This window comes from Lithobates pipiens, unplaced genomic scaffold (genome assembly GCF_037356315.1).
Source record: "Lithobates pipiens isolate NorthernLeopardFrog02 unplaced genomic scaffold, aLitPip1_a1.2 Scaffold_167, whole genome shotgun sequence".
Classification (NCBI taxonomy): domain Eukaryota; kingdom Metazoa; phylum Chordata; class Amphibia; order Anura; family Ranidae; genus Lithobates; species Lithobates pipiens.
In genome coordinates, this window is record NW_027507753.1 from 1,298,770 (window position 1) to 1,323,757 (window position 24,988).

General features: G+C 45.5%; 1 protein-coding gene across 1 annotated transcript; it reads left to right on the forward strand.

Moving 5' to 3' along the window:
• Window positions 1-519: 519 nt before the first annotated feature.
• LOC143986535 (E3 ubiquitin-protein ligase Midline-1-like) lies at window positions 520-5,184 on the forward strand. The gene has a single exon (XM_077484895.1). It carries the CDS (start codon window positions 579-581, stop codon window positions 2,148-2,150), a length of 1,572 nt encoding a protein of 523 aa, XP_077341021.1. The 5' UTR covers window positions 520-578; the 3' UTR covers window positions 2,151-5,184.
• Window positions 5,185-24,988: the final 19,804 nt, after the last annotated feature.

Genomic DNA, 24,988 nt, shown 5'->3' on the forward strand with positions numbered 1-24,988 from the left:
CTCTCAGCTGCTGCCACTCACTCAGATAGTTAAATAATAACGTTTTTTGTGCTTTGGGAGGGTCTTATGATGTCGTCTTTAATAAACGCTCCTAGATGCAAACATGTCTAAACGCATCTTAACTGGCGTTTTTAGATGCCGGTTTCATGCTGTCAATAAAAATCTCTCAGAAGAGGTTTCCTCAGCCTCCCGTGTACATTAGGCCTCGTTCTCTGCATGTCGGGGTGTTGGCACAATAATGAAGACATATTTTTGGGGTACAAAGGCTGCAGTATATGCCGTGTATAGTGTAAGCTCAGACTTTATACAACCAAATCCCTTTTCATCATGATGTACTCATCTCCACTTTTCATCTCAATGCTTCTCCACATCCGTCTTCCCCTCTTTCTCTCTTCTAATGTTGGAGGTATAATTCTCATTACTACTGCAAAACGAATCTCCTCCCTTCTGTACTCTGATCTCCGTGTCTATAATATTCATCCAGCCTCACCCTGTGTAGGAGGAAGTCACCCCTCCCCCATCCACATTCCTCTCCGGTGTCAGAGACTTTCAGTCTCGTTTCTCTTCTGCTGTCAGCGATGGCGTCTGGTGATCTGAGAGCCGAGATGGAATGTTCTGTCTGTCTGAACATTTATAACGATCCTGTAATCCTGAGATGTGGTCACAACTTCTGCCGGGTCTGTATTGATCGTGTGCTGGATACACAGGGGGGGTCTGGAGGATATTCCTGTCCTGAATGTAGAGAGAAGTTTCCGGATCGGCCTGCACTGCAGAAGAACATGAAACTACGTAACATAGCAGAGACTTTCCTGTCCACTCAGCCAGACCGAGAGAAGTCCGGGGTCTTCTGTACTTCCTGTGTGGACTCTCCTGTACCTGCTGTTAGATCCTGTCTGCACTGTGAGGCCTATCTGTGTGATAAACACCTGAGAGTCCACAAAAAGTCCCCAGAACACGTCTTATGTGACCCCACCTTGTCCATGGAGAGCAGGAAATGCCCCGTCCATAAGAAGATCCTGGAGTATTACTGCACTGAGGATGAGACCTGTATCTGTATATCTTGTTGTATGATTGGAGGACACACAGGACATAAGATGAAGTCACTGGATGAGGCTTCTGAGAAGAAGAAGGAGACACTGAGGAATGTTCTGCAGAATCTTCTGACAAAGAGAGAGGAGACGGAGGAAAGAGTCCAGAGTCTTCAGGAACACCGGAGGAAAGTAGAAGAAGAAGCAGCCGGTGACACCGAGAGAGTCACTGCCCTGTTTAGAGATCTCAGGAGACGTCTGGAAGAGCTGGAGAAGAGAGTCCTGAGGGACATCTCCGGGAGGGCAGAGCGGATCTCCATCTCCATCCGGGATCTGGAAATAAAGAAGGAGGAGCTGTCCAGGAAGTTGCGTCACATTGAGGAGCTGTGTAACGTGACGGATCCACTGACTGTCTTACAGGAATCAGACACAGGTGACTTGTGTGATACTGAGGATGGAGATAATGAGGAGCGAGAGAGACATGAGGAGCTCCTCCATGATGGAGGGGGTCTGGGTGTGGCGGGGGTCTTACACACAGGTTTATCTGATATAATAACCGAGGTAAATGTATACTCCTATATACAGGGAGCTGCAGACATATTACTGGATGGAAACACAGCTCATAATATTCTACAGATATCAGATGACAGGAAAACTGTATCCAAGTCAGATAGAAAACAGAATCACCCAGAAACACCGGAGAGATTCCAGAATTATCATCAGGTGATGAGCAGTCAGAGGTTCTCCTCAGGGAGACATTACTGGGAAGTGGATGTCGGGGGGGCAGATTGGTGGAGAGTCGGGATGTGTTACCCCAGTATAGAGAGGGGAGGGGGGGAGTCATGGATTGGATGTAATAAGAAGTCCTGGGGATTGGAGAGGGATAATAATCAGTATTGGGTGAGACATGACAGGAAAGAGATCCTCTTACCCCCCAATCCCTCCAGTAACAGAGTCAGGATAGATCTGGATTATGAGGCCGGGCGGATCTCCTTTTATGATCTGTGTGACCCGATCCAACATCTCCACACCTTCACCACCACCTTCACTGAGCCCCTCCATGCTGGGATATGTGTATGGGGAGGTTGTATAAAGATATGTGGGGGGAGGCGGGAGATGTGAGAACTCCGCCCACAGTCTGGTGATGTCACACAAAGCATTGGAATTCATTTAAAGTGTAACTCCACTTTTGTTGAGAAATAAACATTCCCCTCGGGGTGATCTCTGTACATTGTAAGGATCAGAACAACCTTTCTTGTAGATTCCCACCTTTTATTATTCTGAAAAAATCCCTGTTTGTTCCTCTCTGCCTCTGTCCTGAGTGGGTCTAATGGGCGGGGTTTCATAATGATCAGTCAGCTGTGCACCTGCAGGGCTCTAATGAGGAAAGGGGCGGGGTCTGCATCCCTTTAGATGTGATTTCCTATTGGAAGTATCTCTTCCAGAAATGACATTTGTGTTGCAGGGGATGCCTGAAATCTGACTTGTATCTTAGTGCCGACTTCTGGGGAAATCAGTCAGCCAATCACACAAGCAGGAAATTATGTGTCTGGGGGGTGTGGTCAGTACACTCTCTGTGTACACAGCGCCTCCAGGTGGCCATATTGTATTTACAGGAAATTACAGATTGAAAAGGAAAGGTCATTTTTAATAACATCCAATTACAATATGACTTGTGTCCCGATTGTATGCGCTGGATTGTTTTTTCTTTATTTGATATCCCCCCACAAAAGTGGAGTTACCCTTTACTATTCATCCAATAGTATATAGCAGTAGGCGGGGCTTCAGTCTCCGGAAGGTGTTTCTACTATAAATAAATGTGAGATTTCTTATTGATGGCTGTGATTGGGTAGAATATCTGTCCAATTACTGGAGTAAAGCCGGATACACACTATACAACTTTTGTTTGATTTCCTTTAGATTTCCCTTCAACTACGTAGTACAAGGGCCTTCCTGATTGGATAGAAATGAAAAGTGTTTAGGTGTGACCTCATATTATACGGTTCTGGTAAATCTACAGAAGATTGTATAGTGTGTGTCCAGCTTTAGGCCTGATTCACATCGATGGCATTTTTAGTGCTTTTTTGCATTTTGCAGATTTGCCCTACAGAACGTCTTCCATAGGAAACCATGTTATATGGACTGTAGTGCAAATCTACAAAATGTAAAAATGATCCATGACCATGATCAGACATGGGGGGTGGGGTACGGTCACTGTGAGTGAATGGATGGGGTCCCCTCTCCTCTCTCTCCTCCCGCCCCTCCCCCTCCTCTCTCTCCTCCCCACCCCTCCCCCACATGTGATCCCTCTGTGTGGGGTGGCAGCCTGTCAGGTTTTTCCTTCTATCCGGGGCCCCATTAGAGAGATTTCTCCTCATTTCCTGTCCCGGTGACATTTATCTAGACAGGAAATGAGGGAACTCTCCACCAGGAACACAGACTGATATAAGAATGATCTGTTTAGTATAATAAGGAAGGGGAAGGTTTGGAGCCCCTGTCAGGTTTTTATATGTCTGTGTCCCATTGTCACCAGGACAGGAAGTGAGAGGAAATCTCTCTGAGGGAGCCCCGGTCTCCCCCTCCTCCCCCTCCCCCACCAGAGAAGACGATATTCTACAGAGACACGTCATACATTAGTCTGGTAATATGTAGAATAGACGGGAAGAGGGTGAGAGGGGGGAACATTTTGTGGACAATAATCAAATGCAGGCCGAGGCTCTAACACAAATATAAATATACGTTTTTTAGAATATATATATTGTTTTCTTCTTTTCTTTTTTAAAATAAGATAAGGACACATGGAGTCTTGGGATAAGTCACCATTTATGAAGTTTTTTCTAGCCTAGCAGAAAGTATTTTTCCCTTGTAAAAATTGTCAGCTAGAAGGAACATCACATATATATATATATATTGTTTTACAAGCTTAAGAAACAGCAGCAAAACCTCCTGCATCATATCTTTGTTCTACACTTCTACCCCACCTTAGGGTGGTGGCAAGTAGGGCCGGCAGTTTCTGGCTGCTTTTCTCCTATTGGTTTTAGCATTACAGCAGTTCCATTGCGCGGACCGACCCACAAGCTTTCAGAGCGGGGAACATGCTGATCACTAATATACATCACAGTGCTGCCTGCAGTCACACCCTCTGATTGGTTGCTCCGGGTCTCACACTCTGCAGTACCGTGCACCATCCACCGCATTACCACTTCCCACCTGTAGGACGTCATATGACATCCTGGACTTTCAGGGGTTGTAGCTGCAGCTACAGTCACCATCCCGGTATCTTTCTTTCCAGACGGTGATTTCCTGTCATGTAAAAGTCATCCTAGTGACTGATTAGCTGCTGGATTGCTTTTACAGGCAGTGGAAGGGGACATCTCCCCCTCCCCCTCCCACTGCCTCTCCAGGCTCTCCTGTGTGATCGGGGAGCCCGGTACTCCATCCGACAATTCCTCCCCGTTTTCCATAGAGCTGGCTGTGGACTGGATAGTCCCCGGCCATCTCTATGATCCTGGGAGGCTGGAAGTGACATTGTGATGTCACTTCCTGTTCTGGCAGATGTAAACACCGCCATTTTTTCCTGGAAAGCAGAGATCAATGATTTTTTTATCTCATACTTTCCAGGGTAGAGGAGAGATCTGAGGTCTTATAGACCCAACATCTCTCCATAAAGAGGACCTGTCATGTCTTATTTCTACCACAAGGGATTTCTTGTCATAGCAATAAAATTGATAAAAAAATTAATACAGAAATAAAGGGACAGTTTAAAAAAATATATAATAATAATAATACATATTATTTTAAGTGTCCCCACCCCCTGTGCTCACACGCTTATGTAAGTCACACCCACATATGTAAATGGTGATTTCCCACACATGTGAGATGTCACCACAAACGTTATAGTGAGAGCGATAATTCTATCACCAGATCTCCTCTGTAACTCTAAACTGGTAACCTGTAAAAAAAACATTAAATTGTTGCCTATGGAGATGAAGTATCGTAGTTTGGCGCCATTTTACGATCGTGTGCAATTTGAAAGCTTGATGTGTTTGGTATCTATTTACTCAGCATAACATTATCTTTTATATTATAGCAAAACTTGGCTTATCGATTGTGTTATTTGCATTAAAATTCATTAAAGTGTATTTTTCCCAAACAATTTGTGTTTCAAAAATTGCAGTGTAAATACCGTGAGACATAAAAAAATGGTATCAACCACCATTTTATTCTGTAGGGCCTCTGCTTAAAAAAAAGAAATATATATATATATATATATATATATATATATATGTTTTCATATTATAGTTCTTCTCTTTATAGTACTTGGCAGTGTTACAGAGAGCTATGGAAGGGGGTTCCTTATCACAGTGGTTCTCACCCTCAGTCCTCAACTCCCCCCAACAGGCCATGGGGGCTCCCTGCTGGACCGTAGAAAGAAGTTCACTCCCAGCCATCCACATACCCAGCGGTTGAATGCTAGCTTGGCTAAATTGCTAGTAGACTCGGCCCCCTTCCGTGAGTTTGTACAATGTGCGGTTCCTCAGTGGAAGGTTCCCAAATGCCACTTTTTCTCACGGAAGGCGATTCCGGCTCTCTACCGGCATGTGGAAGGCAATGTCCTTGCCTCGCTGGACAGGGCAGTCAGCAGTAAGGTGCATATTACCGCTGACTCATGGTCCAGCAGGCATGGACAGGGACGTTACCTGTCTTTCACGGCCCATTGGGTCACTCTTCTGGCAGCTGGGAAGGATGCAGGACAAGGTGCAGTAGTGTTGGAGGTTGTTCCACCACCATGCCTCCAAAATGCTACTACTGGTTGTGACACACCTCTCTCCTCCACCCCCTCCTCTCCGCCCTCCGACAGGGACAACTGACCCATGTGCCCTGTGTGGCTCACGTCCTTAACCTGGTGGAGCAGCGGTTCTTGGGAAGGTACCCTGGCTTACAGGATGTCCTGAAGCAGGCCAGGAAAGTCTGTGTGCATTTCCGCCGATCATTTAATGCCTGTGCTCGGCTGGCTGAGCTCCAAAAGGAGTTGAACCTGCCCAAGAACCACCTTATATGTGACATGCCCACCAGGTGGAACTCAACGTTGGCCATGCTGCAGCGGCTGCACACGCAGCAGAGAGCCATCAATGAGTACCTGTGAAACTACGGCACCAGGACAGGGTCAGGGGAGCTCAGTTTTTTCTCACCACGCCAGTGGGGCATGATCAGGGATGCATGCACTGTCCTGTCACCGTTTGAGGAGGCTACAAGGATGGTGAGCAGTGACAGTGCATGCATCAGTGACACTGTACCTCTTCTCCACCTGTTGTGGCATACGCTGCATGGAATAATGGACAGGGTACTTGAGGCAGAACAGAGGCAGGAAGAGGAGGACGTGCCTCTCAAGGCCCCCTTTATTCAGACAGTGTTCCTGCTGTCCCACCAATCACACAGGAGGAGGATGATTGTGTCAGCATGGAGGTGGAGCCTGGCACTCAACAGCAGCAGTCTTGTAGGGATGATTTATAGTACCAAGAAACCCGTGGACTTGTACGTGGCTGGGAGGAGGTAGCTGCGAATCATGTTGTCCTTAGTGATCCAGAGGATTCCGGACCGAATGCCTCAGCTAACCTACGCTGCATGGCCTCCCTGATCCTGCAAATCCTGCAGAAGGATCCTCGTATTCTTCGGATCAAGGAGAGGGACCATTACTGGCTGGCCACTCTCCTTGATCCACAGTACAAGAGTAAGGTTGCGGACCTTATCTTGCCATTGCAGAGGGAGCAGAGGATGAGACATCTTCGGGAGGCCTTGCAGAAAGGTCTGTGCAACGCGTTCCCAGAGACTGGGAGGTTACAAACTCTTGGTCCTGGACAACTTGTTGCTGAGGCTGAGGCGCCAGAAGGAGCGGTGGGGAAAGGTGGCCATCTGATCTATGCTTTCAGACAATTATTTAGTCTGCAGCCCCAAGGTATGATTGGTTCCAGCACCCATCGCCAGCGTCTAATTTACATGGTGCAGGAATACCTAGGGGCAAGGTCAGACTTGGACACCTTTCCCACCAAAAATCCTCTGGCTTACTGGGTCCTGAGGATGGATCACTGGCCAGAGCTTGCACAGTATGCAATTGAGCTACTGGTCTGTCCTGCATCCAGCATTCTTTCGGAACTCACCTTCAGTGCTGCTGGTGGCTTTGTAACCGATCACAGGGTGTGCCTGTCCACCGACTCAGTTGATCGACTGACCTTCATAAAGATGAATCAGTCTTGGATCACCACCAGCTACCAAGCACCTGAAGCTGATGTAACCAAATCATTTTTTTTTTAAATGTCACATCCCTTCAAGACTGCCTATGCTGATGCTGAGTGACTGTCCTGTTATGTTGACTGTCTATCCTCTTCCTCCTCCTCTGATATCTTGGAAAAACATTTCTGGTTCTGGGTGATGCCACCAGCCCAATTTTTCAGCCCCTGTTTAACAGGGGCGTGTAATTACAATTTTTTATGCAATGCTTTGCAGCAAGGCTCATTCCTGCACTCCAACTAGAGTATATGGGAAAGGTTGCAGTGTTGTGGCACCAGCAAGCAGTGCCCAATGCCCACTTTTTCAGCCCCTGTTTAACAGGGGCATGTAATTACAATTCTTGATATAATATTTCACAGCAGGGCCCGTTCCTGTGCCCACCCAGAGTAACTGTGAGGACTTATAGTGTTGTGGCACCAGCACCACAACCACCAAAGGTCAATTTTTCTACCACTGTTCAACAATGGCATGTAATTACAATTCTTGATATAATCGTTCACAGCAGGGCGCTCCAACGCCCAGCAAGAGTCATTTTGAGGGCTTACAATGTTGTGGCAACACCAACACCTTGTTCTGCCTTTTCTGCAGAGCATATAGGGCAGGCCCCTACTTTCAAACATCCAACTTACAAACATCTCCTACTTGCAAACGCAAGGAGACAACAGCAAGTGAGATGAAAAAAGATGGACGACAAAACAAATTATACAGGGGTGATAACCCTTCCCTATGTTTTCCAAAAAGCTTAAAAATAGTTTTTTTGACTGGAGCTACACTTTAAAATTGTACCAGTTCAAAATTACAAACAGATTCTACTTAACACAACAAACCTACACAGTCCCTGTCTTGTTTGCACCGCCTGTATACTGCTGTTCTGAGTATATAGGGCCTGGGGGCCACACGCATTTCCTTTTTTTAATATGGGTACGGGGTTCCCCTTAATATGCGTACAAGACCCAAAGGGGCTGGTAATGGGCAGGGAGGGCTACCCATGCCATTTTTCTCAATGATTTTCATCCATATTGCAGGAACCAGATATAACATTAAAACCGCAAGCAGTTTTAAATGGTGTTATTTCCGTTAAATGTCATTTTGTGCAGGGACTGTTCTAAACACGGGAAACACGTGGCACTTCACAGGCATACTACAGACACCCCCCAGGCACCATATTTAAAGGAATATTTCACTTTTTTTTCACTTTAATCATCATTAACCACTTCCCGACCAGCGCACGACGATGTACGTCGACAGCATGGCACGGGCAGGCATATTGGCGTACATGTACGTCCAATATTCGTTGCCGCCGTGCCATCGGGAGCGCGCCGCCGGCGGCGCGCTCCCGCGCTGGTCGAGACCCCCGTGAGTCCGGTCACGGGACCCGCGGACTCGATCGCCGCGGGCATCCCCGCGATCGTCTCACGGAGCGGCGGAATGGAGGAAATGCTGTATAAACAACATTTTCTCATTCTGCCTAGCAACTAGTGACGCTGATCTCTGCTCCATGTGATTGGAGCAGAGATCAGTGTACACTAAATGAAAGCCCAACCCCCCCACAGTTAGTAACACACCCCTAGGAACACTTAACCCCTACACTGCCACCCACTGGTTAACCCTTTCACTGCCAGTGTCATTTACACAGGAATCACTGCATTTATATAGCACTGATTGCTGTATAAATGACAATGGTCCCAAAAATGTGTCAAAAATGTCCGATGGGTCCCCGACAATGTCGCAGTCACAATAAAAATCGCAGATCGCCATTACTAGTAAAAAAAAAAATAATAAAAAATTATTAATAAAAATGCTATAAAACTATCCCTATTTTGTAAACGCTATAACTTTTGCGCAAACCAATCAATAATCGCTTATTGCGATTTTTTTTTACCAAAAATATGTAGAAGAATACGTATCGGCCTAAATTGAGGGAAAAAAATGTTTTTTTATATATTTTTGGGGGATATTTATTATAACAAAAAGTAAAAAATAATGCGTTTTTTTCAAAATTGTCGCTCTATTTTTGTTTATAGCGCAAAAAATAAAAACCGCAGGGGTGATCAAATACCACCAAAAGAAAGCTCTATTTGTGGGAAAAAAAGGACGTCAATTTTGTTTGGGAGCCACGTCGCACGACCGCGTAATTGTCAGTTAAAGCGACGCAGTGCCGAATCGCAAAAAGTGGTCTGGTCTTTGACCAGCAAATTGGTCCGGTCTGAAAGTGGTTAAAATCAGTGCTCCCGAAAAAACAGCCATTTTTCAAAACTTTTTAGGCATTGACCCATGTCCCCTGGGGCAGGAGCCAGGTCCCCAACCCCTTTTTAGGACAACATCTTGCATATTAGCCGTTAAAATAAGCACTCTTTATTTTGAATGTTTGAGTCCCATAGACTTCAATGGGGTTCGAAAGTTCTGGTGCAAACCGAACCGGGGGGTGTTCGGCTCATCCCTAGTCATTAGCATTAAGAAAAAAAAAATTAAGAAAAAAAATGTGTGGGGTCCCCGAAATTCCATACCAGGCCCTTCAGGTCTGGTATGGATATTAAGGGGAACCCGCACCAAAAAAAAAAAATGGCAGAACACTATAAGTCCTCACAGTTACTCTGGGTGGGCACAGGAACGGGCCCTGCTGTGAAATCCATACCAGACCCTTCTCTGAGAATGCGTCATGGCAGGCCGCAGGAAAAGAGGGGGGACGAGAGAGTGCCCCCCCTCCTGAACCATACCAGGCCACATGCCCTCAACATTGGGAGGGTGCTTTGAGGTAGCCCTTCAAAGCACCTTGTCCCCATGTTGATGAGGACAAGGGCCTCATTCCAACAACACTGGCCGGTGGTTGTGGGGGTCTGTGGGCAGGGGGGCTTATCGGAATCTGGAAGCCCCCTTTAACAAGGGGACCCCCACATCCCGGCCTCCCCCCTGTGTGAAATGGTAAGAGGGTACAAAAGTACAAGGTGCTTTTTTTGAAAGAATTTTTCTTTAAATACAAAATGATTTTCTATGCAATACAGGCAGATCCTGGCTGGTAAGAGATATAAAAATACCTTGATGGGGGGATGAAAATCTAAGGAAGTAGACATTTCTAGGCAGACTTGGCAACTCCCACATGTGAAAAAATTATTATTATTATCTTTAAATACAAAAATCCATTATCATTTGGAACTCCTGATGCTGAACTCCCATTTTTGGAGTCCCTAGGGAACCAGACCGAGAAGGTTATTGGAAAAAAAAAAAATCATGAAATAATTGGCATGCGCATTACTTCGAGAAGTATTTAACACGCAATATTAATCCGTTTGGTTTACGAATTCAAATCTTTCCTACCATGGAACACCTAGAACCATCTTTTAAGGAAGCGCGGGAAAAGAACTTATCGGCCTGCTCTGCGGACATGATGTCCTTGTTGATACAGGAGTACAAAAGGTTGATAGAACAAATTGATAGGGAACTTGAAACTCTCTATGTACGATTCATTCCCTGTAAAACACAAGCTTCCTATGCACAGATGGAGAACGATCGAAATGTCCGTCTAGAGCAGTTCAGTACAGGCATCTTGGTGAAAAAAAGAGAAAAAAAAATATTGAGGGATCAGGCCGCTTTTGCGGGAAAATAAAAGGCATACAACTGGAAAAAACATTCAAATAAAAGCAAAAATGAAAGTTTAAGGCAAAGATCTTCCAACAATGACCCAGAATTATCAGAGGCATCATCACGCTCCTCGTTTTCCTCTAGAGGACAATCTACAACAAACAGGTTCAGAAAGTCCAAGAGAAAACCCAACAATAGTGATGTGAGTGACAAATCACAAAACAAACGAGTTAGTGAAATGCTGAATGTGGGGGTGAACCCGGGTACCCCCCCAATGATACAGGGGAATACCCCAATGATGAGAAATACAGGGCCAATGAGACCCCAATCAGATACAAACTTACTCTTTCCCGGAATGTCTGTTATAGGTAACAAAGCACCACCTTACGTTACACGGGATGATCACTCTGTGATGGGAGCTACCAGCATGGAGTCGCAATGAAATACAGACGAGGTAAGCAAACCTCAACCTTCTTCTACTCATTCTAATTTGGATTGAAATGTGGTCAATTTATCTACTTATGTGTTGTCAGATATTGAAGTAAAAGTTCTCTCTCTCGGGGCTTGAGCTTTTGCCCCGAACCAGGACTTGAATAAATTCGAGGCAATTCGAGGATTTGCAGTTATTCTCTCGCAAACTGATCCTCAAACAATTCTATTCCAGGGAAATACCCGCTGAGCCCGAATTTCCACTCTGACGAGCTCAAAGCTCTTGATGCGCTTGTCAGTTTGTTGGAGGAAAACGAGGCTCCGGATTTGATTGATCAGATCGACTAGACATGTGCAAAAGGAAAAAAAATAGTTTAGTTTGGTTTTAATTTGTACATTAATCAATTTAGTTTAGTTATATTCATTAAATTCGTTAAATTTGTTTTCGGATTTCATTTCGTTTTCTACCAAATTCGAAATATCGGTCGCATTCGAAAATATTTCAACCAAATTCAAAAATATTTCTACCGGATTCAAAATGATTTCAACCGCATTCGAAAATATTTTGCGACCCAAATTTAGGGCCATGTATCTCGTGGTAACTTGGTGCTAGAAACACCAAATTTGGAGATGTTGTAGTGCTAGTTCTATTGTGTTTGCATACCAAATTTGGTGTTTCTAGCTATAAGTGACCCCGAGATACAGGGCCCCAAATTCTGGTCGCAAAATGTAGTTTTTCGAATTTGATTCGAATTTAGTCCAAATTCAGTTGAATTCGTTAGCATTGTAATTCGGTAATTCGGATGCATCCAAATGTCCGAATAATGAAAATTCGTCGGAATTTCGATTCAGAACGAAACAAAATGCACATGTCTAAGATCGACCTGGAGCATTTGCTGGGTCGCTTTGATCAGTCGGAGCCTCCTCCCATGCCTACATTTAAAAATAAATCAGACAAGTTTCCTTCTTTAAGTTCCAATTCAAACCTATTGGCATCCGTAAAAACTAGTAGGCACTGAGATATGTACAATGAAGACCACCAACATGGGTGCGGATAATCATTTTTCAGCAGAGGCAAAAAAGTTGCTCTGAAAACACTGAAGGACCGTACAGACATAACGATAAAGCCCTCTGACAAGGGGGGCCACATCGTTATCATGGATAATACGGGATATGTCAAGATGAAAATACTGGACAACAAACAATGGTATCGCAAAATCAGTGCGAATAAAATCGTAAGATTCAACCGGGAATTTTATTCCTTGGTGGATCGGGGCCTTTAATCAGCACATTATCACTAAGTCCGAATGGGAGTTTATTAGAATTGAACAACCTAAAATTGCCATGTTTTATTCGTTACCTAAGCTGCACAAGAGTATCCAGTGCCCTACAGGTAGACCCATTGTACCGGGCAATGGGTCACTATCTGAAAATCTCAGTGCCTTTGTGGATGGATATTTACGTCCTCTTGTAATCAATATTCCAAGCTATTTACGTGATACTCTTCACTTGTTGCAGGTATTGGATGGTCTGTGTATTCCCTCCACGTCGATATTGGTATCAATCGATGTGGAGGCACTATACAGCTCCATACCACATGACACTGGCTTAGCAAACATCAAGCGTGCCATCCTTCGGGGTGGCAGGTATGATGGAAAAATGGTTGAATTTTTGTTGGGCTCCCTGGAATATATCTTACAACGCAGCCACTTTACCTTTGACGGCTCACACTTCCTCCAGGTGCAGGGGGTCGCGATGGGGACTTCGTGTGGCCCCCTCGTACGCTAACCTGTACCTGGGGGAGTGGGAGCGGTCAATAGGGCAGTCAGAGGATCTTGCCCCTTTTATGGGCAGGGTCAGTCTCTGGCTTAGGTTCATTGATGACGTCTTTCTCATATGGGATGGTCCTGCTGAACAATTGGCGTCATTCCTTAGTCATTTAAATACAAACGGCTTCAACCCGACATTCACAATGTCATGGAATGAATCTTCTGTAACCTTTTTGGACGTAAACGCCAACAGGGACACCATGGGCCACATAAGCAGTAGCTTCTATAGGAGACCTACAAGTGGGAATACTATCTTGCACGCGAATAGTTCCCACCCCAAAGCATTGGTGACATCCATCCCCTTTAGCCAATATCTGGGAGTACGCAGAAACTGTACGGATGATTTATTATTTAGAAAGGAGGCCAATGCTTTGAGGGACAGATTACTTGTACGAGGATACTCGAAAACTTGCCTTAAAAAGACCATACAACAGGGCCATACAGAGACCTAGGAAAGATCCGTTACAAAACCCCTCATCAAAAAACAAAAGAACAAAGCCGATTTCTATTATCACAAGATTTTCCAACCAACAGGACAAACGTAACCACTTCCCGCCACACGGCCGTCATATGACGTCCTGGACTTTCAGTGGGAATATCTGAATGATACCAGCAGCCACCGGCATCATTCAGATATCCTTGTTTTTCAGCCAGCGATTCTGTGCACCATAAGAATGATCATAGCGGCAGTTCCGCCGCTTGATCGTTCTTACAGGTGATGGGAGGGGACATCCCCGCCATCCGGTGCTTCTCCCGACTCTCCCGTGCCATCGGAGACCTGGAGAAAGAATCATCCAGTGCCAGATGATGACGATAGAGATTTCCAGTGATCAGATGGTCACCAGTCATCTCTATGACTGTTGGAGGCCCCGGGGCGCGATGTTATGACGTCACGCCCGGGTTCCCGGAACTAAACAAAGCCGCGATCGCGGCTGTCAGCATGGGATCGGTGACATGTTTTTCCCGATCTCATGCTTTCCAGCCTGGAGGAGAGATGTGGGAGGTCTTACTGACCCCATATCTCTCCATAAAGAGGACCCGTCACATAGATTCCTATTACAAGGGATGTTTACATTCCTTGTAATAGGAATAAAAGTGATCAAAAAAAAGTTGAAAAATAAAGTAAAAAAAATAAATAAAAATAAAGTAAAATAAAAAATAAATAAAAAAAATGTGTTTTTTTAAAAATGCCCCTGTCCCCAGTAGCTCGCGCTCAGAAGCGAACACACACGTTAGTCCCGCCCACATATGTAAACGCCATTCAAACTACACATGTGAGGTATCGCCACGTGCGTCAGAGCGCAAGCAACAATTATAGCTCAGACCTCCTCTGTAACTCTCAATATGTAACCTGTACAAAATTTTAAGCGTCGGCTATGGAGATTTTTAAGTACTGAAGTTTGGCGTCCATGAGTGCGCGCAATTTTAAAGCGTGACATGTTAGGCATCTATTTACTCGGCGTAACATCATCTTTCACATTATACCAAAAAAAATTGGGCTAACTTTTTGTTATTTTTAAAAATCATGAAATGTTTTTTTTCCCCAAAAAAACACGTTTGAAAAATTGTTGCGCAAATACTGCGCGAGATAAAAAGTTGCAATGACCGCCATTTAATTCCCTAGGGTGTCTGCTAAAAAAAAAAAAAATATATAAATATAATGTTTGGGGGTTCTGAGTAATTTTCTAGCAAACAAATTATGATTTGTACGTGTAGGAGAGGAGTGCCAGAATATAGGAGAGGAGTGCCAGAATATAGGAGGGGAGTGCCAGAATATAGGAGGGGAGTGCCAGAATAGGCCCCGGTATTGATGTGGTTAAGAAAATGTCCCAACTATTGGTCCGTTTGTGAGCAAGAAACCCACTTTTACCTTTAAGCGGGCAAGATCTCTGAGGAACCATCTAGTTTCTAGTGAGTTTAGGAGCCTGGGTGGTCGGGGTCCCTGTAAATACCCCGGTACTTTCACCTGTGGTGGGTGTAGATATTGGCATTACATGAATACGGCACGAAATATCGCACTTCCCAGCGGTGAGCGGTACCGCCCTAGACATTATGCAAACTGTCAGACAGCGGGGGGTGGTGTACTTATTGCTGTGTGACTGTCAATGCTTTTACGTAGGGAAGACGATACAGCAATCTTGGCGCCGCGCGTACCGACATATTCTGTCAGTACAGACACGTAATCCCGGTCTTCCTCTGGGGAGACATGTCAGTAATGTACATAACGGCATCACTCCTAAGATATTGTTTCTAATATTGGATAGGCTACATGCAGGGATAAGAGGCGGGGACTTAAATAAATGACTCAGAATGGGAGCCTCTCCTGTGAACGACCCTCCTTAGATCGGTCTGGTTCCCTAGGGACCCCAAAAATGGGAGTTCAGCATCAGGAGTTCCAAATGATAATGGATTTTTGTATTTAAAGAAAAATTCTTTTAAAAAAAATTTTTTCAGCCCACCTCTATCAAGGTGGGGCTTCTGCTGTAAGTCGAATGCATCTTCCAATAAATATAAATAAAAAATAAATTTCCCTCTGCAAGCAGTATTTATTTATTTTTATTTATTTATTTATTTTATTTATTTTTTTCGACAATTTATGGTTGATGCTGCCCGGCGGCGGTGTGGTCAGGGCTTTTCCTCCCCCTTGGAGGTGGGGGATACCGGACGAGTTTTCGAAGAAAAATCCTTGTGGTCTGTGCTTCATTTCTTTCATTTCCGGGTCTTTCCTTTTCACCGATGGCGTCACTCGGTGCAGGGGAGGCCGGTGACCGCCCTATGGGTGGGCCCGACCCTCCTTTGTCCCGGCGGTCTGCTCGCGTTATGCGAGCGACCATGTTGGATCAGCGTCGCCAGTGAGTGACGCGGGCTGGCTTTGTGCACGCGCCGTAGGGTCCCTTTGATGATGTTCCAGGTAATGACGGGGTACAGTATGTTTGTTGTACCCTTTTTTAATTTTTGCAATATGTTCGTTTATGCAAAACAGAAAATTCCCTTTTAGTGCGCCCCACATACTGCATTTTGCACGGACAGGTGATTAAGTACACAATATATTTTTTTACTTTATTTTTTTTTTTACTTTTATTTTTATTTCTATTTTTATTTTATTTGTTGTTTTTTATTTTATTTTATTTTTTATTTATTTTTAGGAACAGAAATGGGATGAAATAATTCTGGTTGCACTATATTCTTTATGGGGTTAATTACAGTTTGTGTTCCAGTTCTGGAACGCAGATAGTATATGGAGTACTCAGGAGGTGACGTCTATTTAGGCAGTGATATGCTTTATAGTGTTGTTTTTTTGTTTGTACGATGGGGGGGCAGAACGACAGTACACAGATTACTCTCTGGTATGGCGACGCCATTCCCTGTAAATGAGGCTAAGTACCAGTCTCGGATATGACGCTGATGATTTTATTTACCTCCGACGTCATTTCCTGGACCACGAAAGTGAGGCTTGGATCAGTCCCGGATGTGACGTCGTTAGGTTCTATTTACCTCCGACGTCATTTCCCGGACTTGAAAGCGAGGCTCGGAGCTGAGATCGGTGGGCCCGGCCTCGACTAATATAATAAATACATTATTAAAATAGAATCGAGGCATTATAATGTAGTTGTGAGATATATATATATATATATATATTGCAGCAATGTGGGGGAGTCAGGCTATGCCCCTGTTGATGACTTAGAGGTCGAAACGCGTAGGGCCAGCATTTTTCTGCTCCCCACATTACAAATATTTTGTTCTTATGTATCACGTGATTTTTATAGACTATTAGTTTTGTTTTAATTTGAATTTTTTTCAATAAACCATCATTGGTTGTATTTCACCATGCGAGGCGTTTTTTATGCTTTGTCCCCCCCTATGATGAATCCTTATGAGATTTCTGGCACCAAGTCCTACAGCGATTCACGGTTCAGAAACTTCATCCAACTTTTCCATCTGGAGATCGTAAGGAATCCCGAGGGGAAAACATCATTCGGCTGGTGGATTGGGGTGTGTGGCTGGAGCCCCCCCATAAGCTCGTACGACACACTACTATAAGGTGGATGTGTCCAACTCATCTGGTAAGAGTACCTACCTTCTTTCATCTGCCTGTAATCCACTCTCAAGAGGTTCTGAGGTCTGAGAAGGTTGCCAGTTATTCTGCCACGAATGCCATCTGACAACTTCAAAAAGTCCCCGATGCACCACTTTGAGATCTATAGAGATTCATTTTGGGACTATTTTGGATTTGAGTGGACTTTTTATTAATACCATCTGTTTGTTTCTTTCACTTATAGATATAGGTGCCTTTAAGCGCTGCACTTATTTATATATGATTATCTAATATATCTTGTATCAGCGGTGAGGGTCGGTCTTTTCAGCTCAGTTTGTATGTAATCACAGATTTTCTTCATATTACCCCAATGTTGATGGGGGGGGGGGGATGCCTGGGGGGGGCACTTATATGATACGTGTTTGTTTGTGTCTTTCCACCTAGCCAGTTTGGACACCCAATTGGAGCGTGGAGGCGGGCCCGTGTGGTGGTGCCCTCTGTGATGTCATATGGTGGCCGGGATTCCGGATTGATTGACAGGAACACGAGATCCATGGGGTTGGGGGGTGGGGGTGGGGTACGTTTTCTCCCCAATAACCTCCCTGTCCTGGTTACATATTTGGATTTCTCCTCATCCCTCGGGCCCTCTGACCTCGGTGGGGCAGATCAACCTTCTTGTTGGATGTTCTATGAAGTTCACATCTACACATATGGTCAGTAATGTCTGTATATTTATATGTATTTGTTGCTGTGTGAAATATGATTGTGTCCGTGTATTATATTGTAATGTACACAGGATTGCCTATTAACATTGTATCTATGTACGTGACTGACATGACAACTTGTATTTTTATTTTTTTTTTCTTCTTACTACAGATCTACTTGATTTGACCATGAATTACCCCTGAAGAAGAGGTCAACTGTTTATATACACCCCGAAACGTTGGGCTACTTTTTGTAAAGATCATCTCTTGCAATAGACCTGATCATTCATTGTTCTATGTGTATATGTTAGAGCTGCTCGAATCTGGGAAAAATGAGAAGCACCATTCTTTTGCTTAGAATGAAGATCACGATTCTCTCACGATTCTCAAAAAACAGTTTTATTTGAAAAATTTACAGGCAGGGTATCGCTGAGTATTGGCAGGCAGAGTATTGCTAGAGTATTGGCAGGGTATCGCAGAGTATTGGCAGGGTATCGCAGAGTATCGCAGAGTATTGGCAGGCAGGGTATTGCAGCGTATTGCTAGAGTATTGGCAGGGTATCGCAGAGTATTGGCAGGGTATCGCAGAGTATTGGCAGGCAGGGTATTGCAGCGTATTGCTAGAGTATTGGCAGGCTATTGGCAGAGTATGGAGGGATGGCTGCTTCCATCTCTGGATCTCTCCCCTCCACTGTACAGATTAGTACAGAGAGGGGAGAGAGGAACCAGCACCATGACATGATGCCGGTTTGTTTACAAGTGATCGCTCCGTCGGAGCAATCACAGTGTAAACAGCCTGGGTGAAGAAAGATGGCCGCCGCTTCAGAGCTAGGCTGAAGCAGCGGCCTTTCCTAAGGCCGAGACCGTGGAATGCAGCATGTGCTGATCTGAGTGGGGTGACCCGTTCGGATTACGGATCGGTGACGATCCGTTGCACCCCTACTACTGTGTATAGCAGTGCGCACTCACACTGCTGTTTCCCGGCCACTGTACCCGCCCACAACCAGGCAGCGGCGCTCCAATGACTGACGTCAGTTCCGATATCCGCCATTTGCGTTCCACGCTGGTTACACGGAACCGGCAGCACTAAAAGAAAATTGCGGGTCACCCAAAACTTAGATCGCGTGGTGGGGTGAATCGAGATCGTGATCGTTTTGCGATTAATCGTGCACCTCTAATATATGTTATGTAATTCTAGTATACATCCAATTTTTTATGTGTAATGCTACTTGTTTTTAGTGGCGTTTTTCTCCTTTGTTGAATAAATAATAATTTCAAATAAATGTGGGGGGACTGGCATATATACAGGTGTGTGTGTGGGGGGGTGATTATATATATATATATATATATATATATATTGTACAGGACGCCGTGGCTGGGTCCTGGAAGGACGCTATGTTTCTCCTCTATTTGGTTTGTGGTCTCTTTAAAGGAATAAAATTGATTAACCCTCCTGTTAGAGGAAGTGTGTTTTAAAAACAAGACAGGAAGTGGTAGATGGGTGTGGAGGAGTGAAGAAGACATGGTGGATGGTGGGTGGTGGATGGTGTTTGTTTTGGCTTGCAGCAACAGAAGTGGACAGCAGTGTCCTGCTTGGAAGCCTCCTGGCAGGGGAAGCTACCTGCCATAAAAGATCAAGCACTGTTTGATAGGGACAGCTATTCTGGACTTTGCAAGTCGGTGAGACTAAAAACCTTTTCCTTTTGTTTTTGGCTGCTGTAAAGCTGTTTAAGTTTAATAAACCCCTTGTTGTGTGAAAAGCCTGTGTCCTGCGATCTACCTGGTCCCCCGAACATTACAATTGGTGGAGAATGCGGGAAGGACAAAGTAACAGGCGTTTTTCTTGCTATTTTTTTTTTCTTTGCATTGGATTTAAACTGACATTTAAAAGGGACAGTACAGTGAATTTATGTCCTGGGTTAAACCTGCACAACTGTTGAAAGCTGAAACAATGGAGGAGCTAATTAAACAGCTGTCCTTGGCTAATATGCAAGCGCAGACTCGCCATGAGGAAGCTAATCAGCGCTTAGCAGCCCAGCAATTGACCCTGCAAGGAGTTATGCAGGCTCAGATGGCTGCCTTAAAAGAAGCAATGCAACAGCTTTCTCAGAGCTGTGAACAAGTGGCCGTTGCCCCTGGCAACCAGGTGACCATAAGGGCAAGCCATTTTTTGCAGAAATTGTCCACGAGTGATGACGTAGAGGCATTTCTGGCTACATTTGAGAGAACGGCAGATAGAGAAGGGTGGCCCCAGGACCAGTGGGCCGGCTTAATTGCTCCTTTCCTCACCGGAGATCCTCAAAAAGCCTATTTCGACCTACCACCAGAAGACGCAAAAGATTATCAAAAGTTAAAGGCAGAAATACTGGCTCGGTTGGGGGTGACTACGGCTGTCCGGGCCCAACGAGTGCACCAATGGAAGTATCGTCCAGATCGGCCACCCCGGTCTCAAATGCATGACCTGGTGCAACTAGTAAAAAAATGGCTGCAGCCCGAAGTGTTGTCTGGCCCCAAATTGTGGAGCGGGTCGTGCTGGACCGATACTTAAGGTCACTGCCAGACGACCTTCAACGGTGGGTCAGCCATGGAGACCCCAAAACAGTGAACCTCCTTGTCGAGATGGTGGAACGATATACAGTGGTGGAGGATCTGCCTGGCCCTACCAAGCGTCAAGGGCCCAGTCTGCCACGGCCTTTCCGACCAACTGCCGCCCTGCGAAAGGATATCCCCAGGAGCCCTGGAACCAACACCCCGGAAGGCCAAGAGTCACACCCGTTACCCCCTCAGCGACCTGTTCCTGTTCGGAGAGGAGGGGATGTACAATGTTGGCGATGTCATGCCTGGGGTCATACCCAGGCCCACTGCCCATTGCAGGAAGAACCCATGGAATGCGGGGTTCTTCGGAGGGGGTCTTTTTATGCCCATAAAGCGTGTATAACACATCTTGACCTTGGAGAGGGAAAATTTGAGTGTGAAGTCCAAGTGAATCACCACCCTGCACGGGCTTTGCTGGACTCTGGAAGCATGGTAACCCTGGTTCACCCTAGAGTAATTGGGAAGATCGGTCCAGTAAGAAAAATTTTACAGGTTGTGTGCATTCATGGGGACACTAGAGAGTACCCTCTCATCTCGGTGTCCATCTCCACAGCATGTGGCACTGGTACTCAAGAGTTGGGTGTGGTAAAGAACTTGGTACATGACGTTATCATAGGACGAGACTGTCCGTTATTTGCAAAACTGTGGGGACAAGGAGAACTATCTGAAAGGTCCAGAGACTGGGAAGAAACTAGTCCCTCTGTTCCTGTTGTTGAGGGTAATAACCCTGAGATGCCGCATGTTCGTAATATGGACCCAGTTGATAAAAATACTAAAGATTTAGTTAAGGGTGATGAAAGTAGTGCTGACACTGTTAAGGATGTCAAAATGTGGGGTTCACAGACCTACCTGAATACTGAGGGGGGGAACCTTCTCTGCTTCAGGTAATGCTGGGGGAAGAGGATGAGGATGCCAAGATGCAGGACCCCACTTTGGCTAGGGCACGGGAACAGGTTGTAGTAATAAATGGGGAGCCCCAAGAGCCAGGTGCTAATGAGCGGTGGCCACATTTTGCAATATGTAATGAATTTCTTTATCGGGTTACTAAAGTGAGAGAAAATGTGGTAGAACAATTATTGGTACCCCAACAGTATAGACGCAAGGTCCTGGACCTGGCCCATGATGATGTTTTAGGGGGACATCTGGGAGTTGAAAAGACGGAGGCACGGATCGCTGACTGGTTTTACTGGCCAGGCTTGAAAGCAGAGGTAGGGAGATACTGTACCTCTTGTTCCACCTGTCAGTTGACCGCTCCGGCGACCCATTTCCGGAGCCCGTTGGTCCCTCTGCCCATAATTGAGGTCCCATTCGAGAGGATAGCCATGGATATAGTGGGTCCCTTGGTAAAGTCGGCTGGAGGTCATTCTTACATACTAGTGATCGTCGACTATGCCACTCGATATCCTGAGGCGCTACCCCTGCGGAATACCTCCTCTAAGGCTATTGCCCGGGAACTATTCCAGTTGTTTACACGGACAGGTTTTCCCAAGGAAATACTCACAGACCAGGGCACCCCGTTTATGTCGAAGGTTATGGCTGATGTATGCAAACTGTTCTGGATTAAACAGCTGCGCACATCGGTCTACCATCCCCAAACAGATGGATTGGTAGAACGTTTTAATAAGACCCTTAAGTCTATGCTCAAGAGAGTGGTACAAAGGGATGGGAAAGACTGGGACTGCCTGTTACCAGCTCTCCTGTTTGCTATCCGAGAAGTGCCCCAGGCCTCCACTGGGTTTTCGCCCTTTGAATTGGTATATGGGCGGAGACCTCGTGGATTACTGGACTTTGTTAAAGAAGAATGGGAAAGTGAACCAATTCAGCATAAGAGTGTTCTTGAATATGTCTCTCAAATGCAGGAGAGGATCCGAACTGTGATGCCGCTAGTTAAGGAACATTTACAAAAAGCCCAGGAGGCTCAACGACGGGTCTATAATAGGGCAGCCAAAATTAGGAACTTCCAAGTGGGGGATCGAGTAGCAGTGTTGATTCCCACTGTGGAAAGTAAATTCTTGGCCAGATGGCAAGGCCCTTTCGAGGTTGTAGAAAAAGTGGGAGAGGTAAATTATAGAGTCCACCAGCCAGGCAAGAGGAAACCCTACCAGATATATCATGTAAACTTGTTAAAGCCCTGGACAGACAGGGCACCAGTGACCTCCCTGGCTAGTACAAAACTTGAGCCTCGGGTTGGGGTGGAGAGTGTCCAAGTAGCAAATACCCTGTCTAAAACCCAAAGTCAGCAGGCAAAGGAGTTCTTGCAGAGAAATAAAGAAACATTTTTAGACTTGCCAGGGCTCACTAGTGTCATAGAGCATGATATTATCACAGAGCCCGGAGTCAAAGTTTTTGTCCGGCCCTACCGCATTCCAGAGGCTCAAAGGAAGGCCGTCTCAGAGGAAGTAAAGAAGATGCTAGACCTAGGGATTATTGAGGAATCGCAGAGTGAGTGGTCGAGCCCGATTGTGTTGGTACCGAAGCCCAACAGGACTCTGCGATTCTGCAATGATTTCCGGAAACTTAATGAAGTTTCCCGGTTTGATGCCTACCCCATGCCCCGGGTAGATGAGCTTATCGAGAGACTAGGTCCAGCCAGGTATATCACTACGTTAGACCTTACCAAGGGGTATTGGCAAATCCCGTTGACTAAGGCTGCCAGAGAGAAAACTGCTTTTTCTACCCCAGAGGGGAGTTTTCAGTACAAAAGAATGCCTTTTGGATTGCAAACTGCTCCAGCCACGTTCCAGAGAGCAATGGATAGGATTTTACGACCTCACCGGAAGTATGCCTCAGTATACTTTGAGGATAGTCATTTTTAGCAAAGACTGGGAATCACATTTGCCCAAAGTTCAGGCAGTGCTGGACTCTCTTTGGAAGGATGGGTTTACAATAAACCCTGAAAAATGTGCTTTGGGAATGGAGGAGGTGAAATACCTGGGTTATATCGTGGGTAGAGGGGTAGTGAAACCGCAGGTCAACAAGATAGAGGCTATATAGAATTGGCCCCGCCCCCTCACAAAAAAGCAGGTACGTGCATTCCTGGGCATGGTGGGATACTACAGGAGGTTTGTACCCAACTTTGCCACGTTGGCGGCTCCGTTGACCGATCTGACTAAGGGTCGAAAATCGGCCATGGTGGAGTGAATTTCAGACGCTGAGAAGGCTTTTTTGGAGCTCAAGTCGGCGCTGTGCCAACACCCTGTCCTGGTAACACCTAATTTTTCAAAAGAGTTTGTTGTCCAGACTGACGCTTCCGATGTAGGATTGGGAGCGGTGTTGTCACAGGTTATTCATGGCGAGGAACACCCGATAGTCTTCCTCAGCAGGAAGTTAACACCAGCGGAGAAAAACTACGCCATAATTGAACGAGAGTGTCTGGCCATTAAGTGGGCTCTGGAATCCCTCAGATATTACCTTTTGGGGAGGAAGTTTAGGTTGATTTCTAATCATGCCCCTTGGCTGAGACAAGGAAAGGGGACTAATGCCAGGGTTACCCGGTGGTTCCTGGCACTCCAGGAATTTAAGTTTGTAGTGGAGCATAGGCCCGGGAGACTGCATCAAAATGCAGATGCCCTCTCCCGAGTCCATTGTTTGAGCTCCACTGTTGCCTCCACCTCCTTGGCGTTGGGGCACAGGGGGGTGATATGTACAGGACGCCGTGGCTGGGTCCTGGAAGGACGCTATGTCTCCCCTCTATTTGGTTTGCGGTCTCTTTAAGGGAATAAAATTGATGAACCCTCCTGTTAGAGGAAGTGTGTTTTAAAAACAAGACAGGAAGTGGTAGATGGGTGTGGAGGAGGGGAGTAGTGATGGGAAGTCCGGATCTTTTAACTGAATCGGTTCATTTCGAACTCCTCAGTGAAATGAATGGATTCTTCGGATCTTCGGGTCACTCGCTGAGTCTCCTGACAAGCAGAGAACTGAAGCTCTGACTCAACCTTCTTCAATGATTAGAATGAAAAGAATGATTCTTCTCAGAAGGTTGGCAGCTCCTGGGGGAGGTTTACTTGCATTTAGTTCCTTGCTACAATCACAATCCTATTATTCTGTCAGATCAGCCGCGTCATCAATTTTGGTGACACATAAAGCTGTGTAAATGAAAAGCGGATTTTTGTGCATGTGACGGGCCAACTACACAGTTACCATTGCTAGACATCAGATTTTTCCGTTCTCTTTACAGCGCATGCACAGGAAAAATGATTGTAGTTTACTTCCGTGTGCGGGCGAAGTATCCACGGTAGTAAAATCCAATCGTTGGGCTCCTTTCACACTTGTGCGACTTGAAAGTCATGCAATTTTTGCCACAATTTTTACCGTGACTTTGATGCGATTTTTGATGTGACTTGAAGGAATATTTATGTAATCTTGAGGTCTCTGCCTCAAGTTGCATCAAAATCGGACCAAAGTAGTGCAGTAACTACTATGAAGTCGCTGTGACTGGAAGACCCGCAGATATGAATGGTACTCATTGGAAATCTTGGGGTACGACTTGTCATGCGACTT

What these genes read in the sequence shown, in the direction of transcription:
- LOC143986535 (XM_077484895.1), top strand. Translation starts at nt 579, where the DNA reads ATGGCGTCTGGTGATCTGAGAGCCGAGATGGAATGTTCTGTCTGTCTG.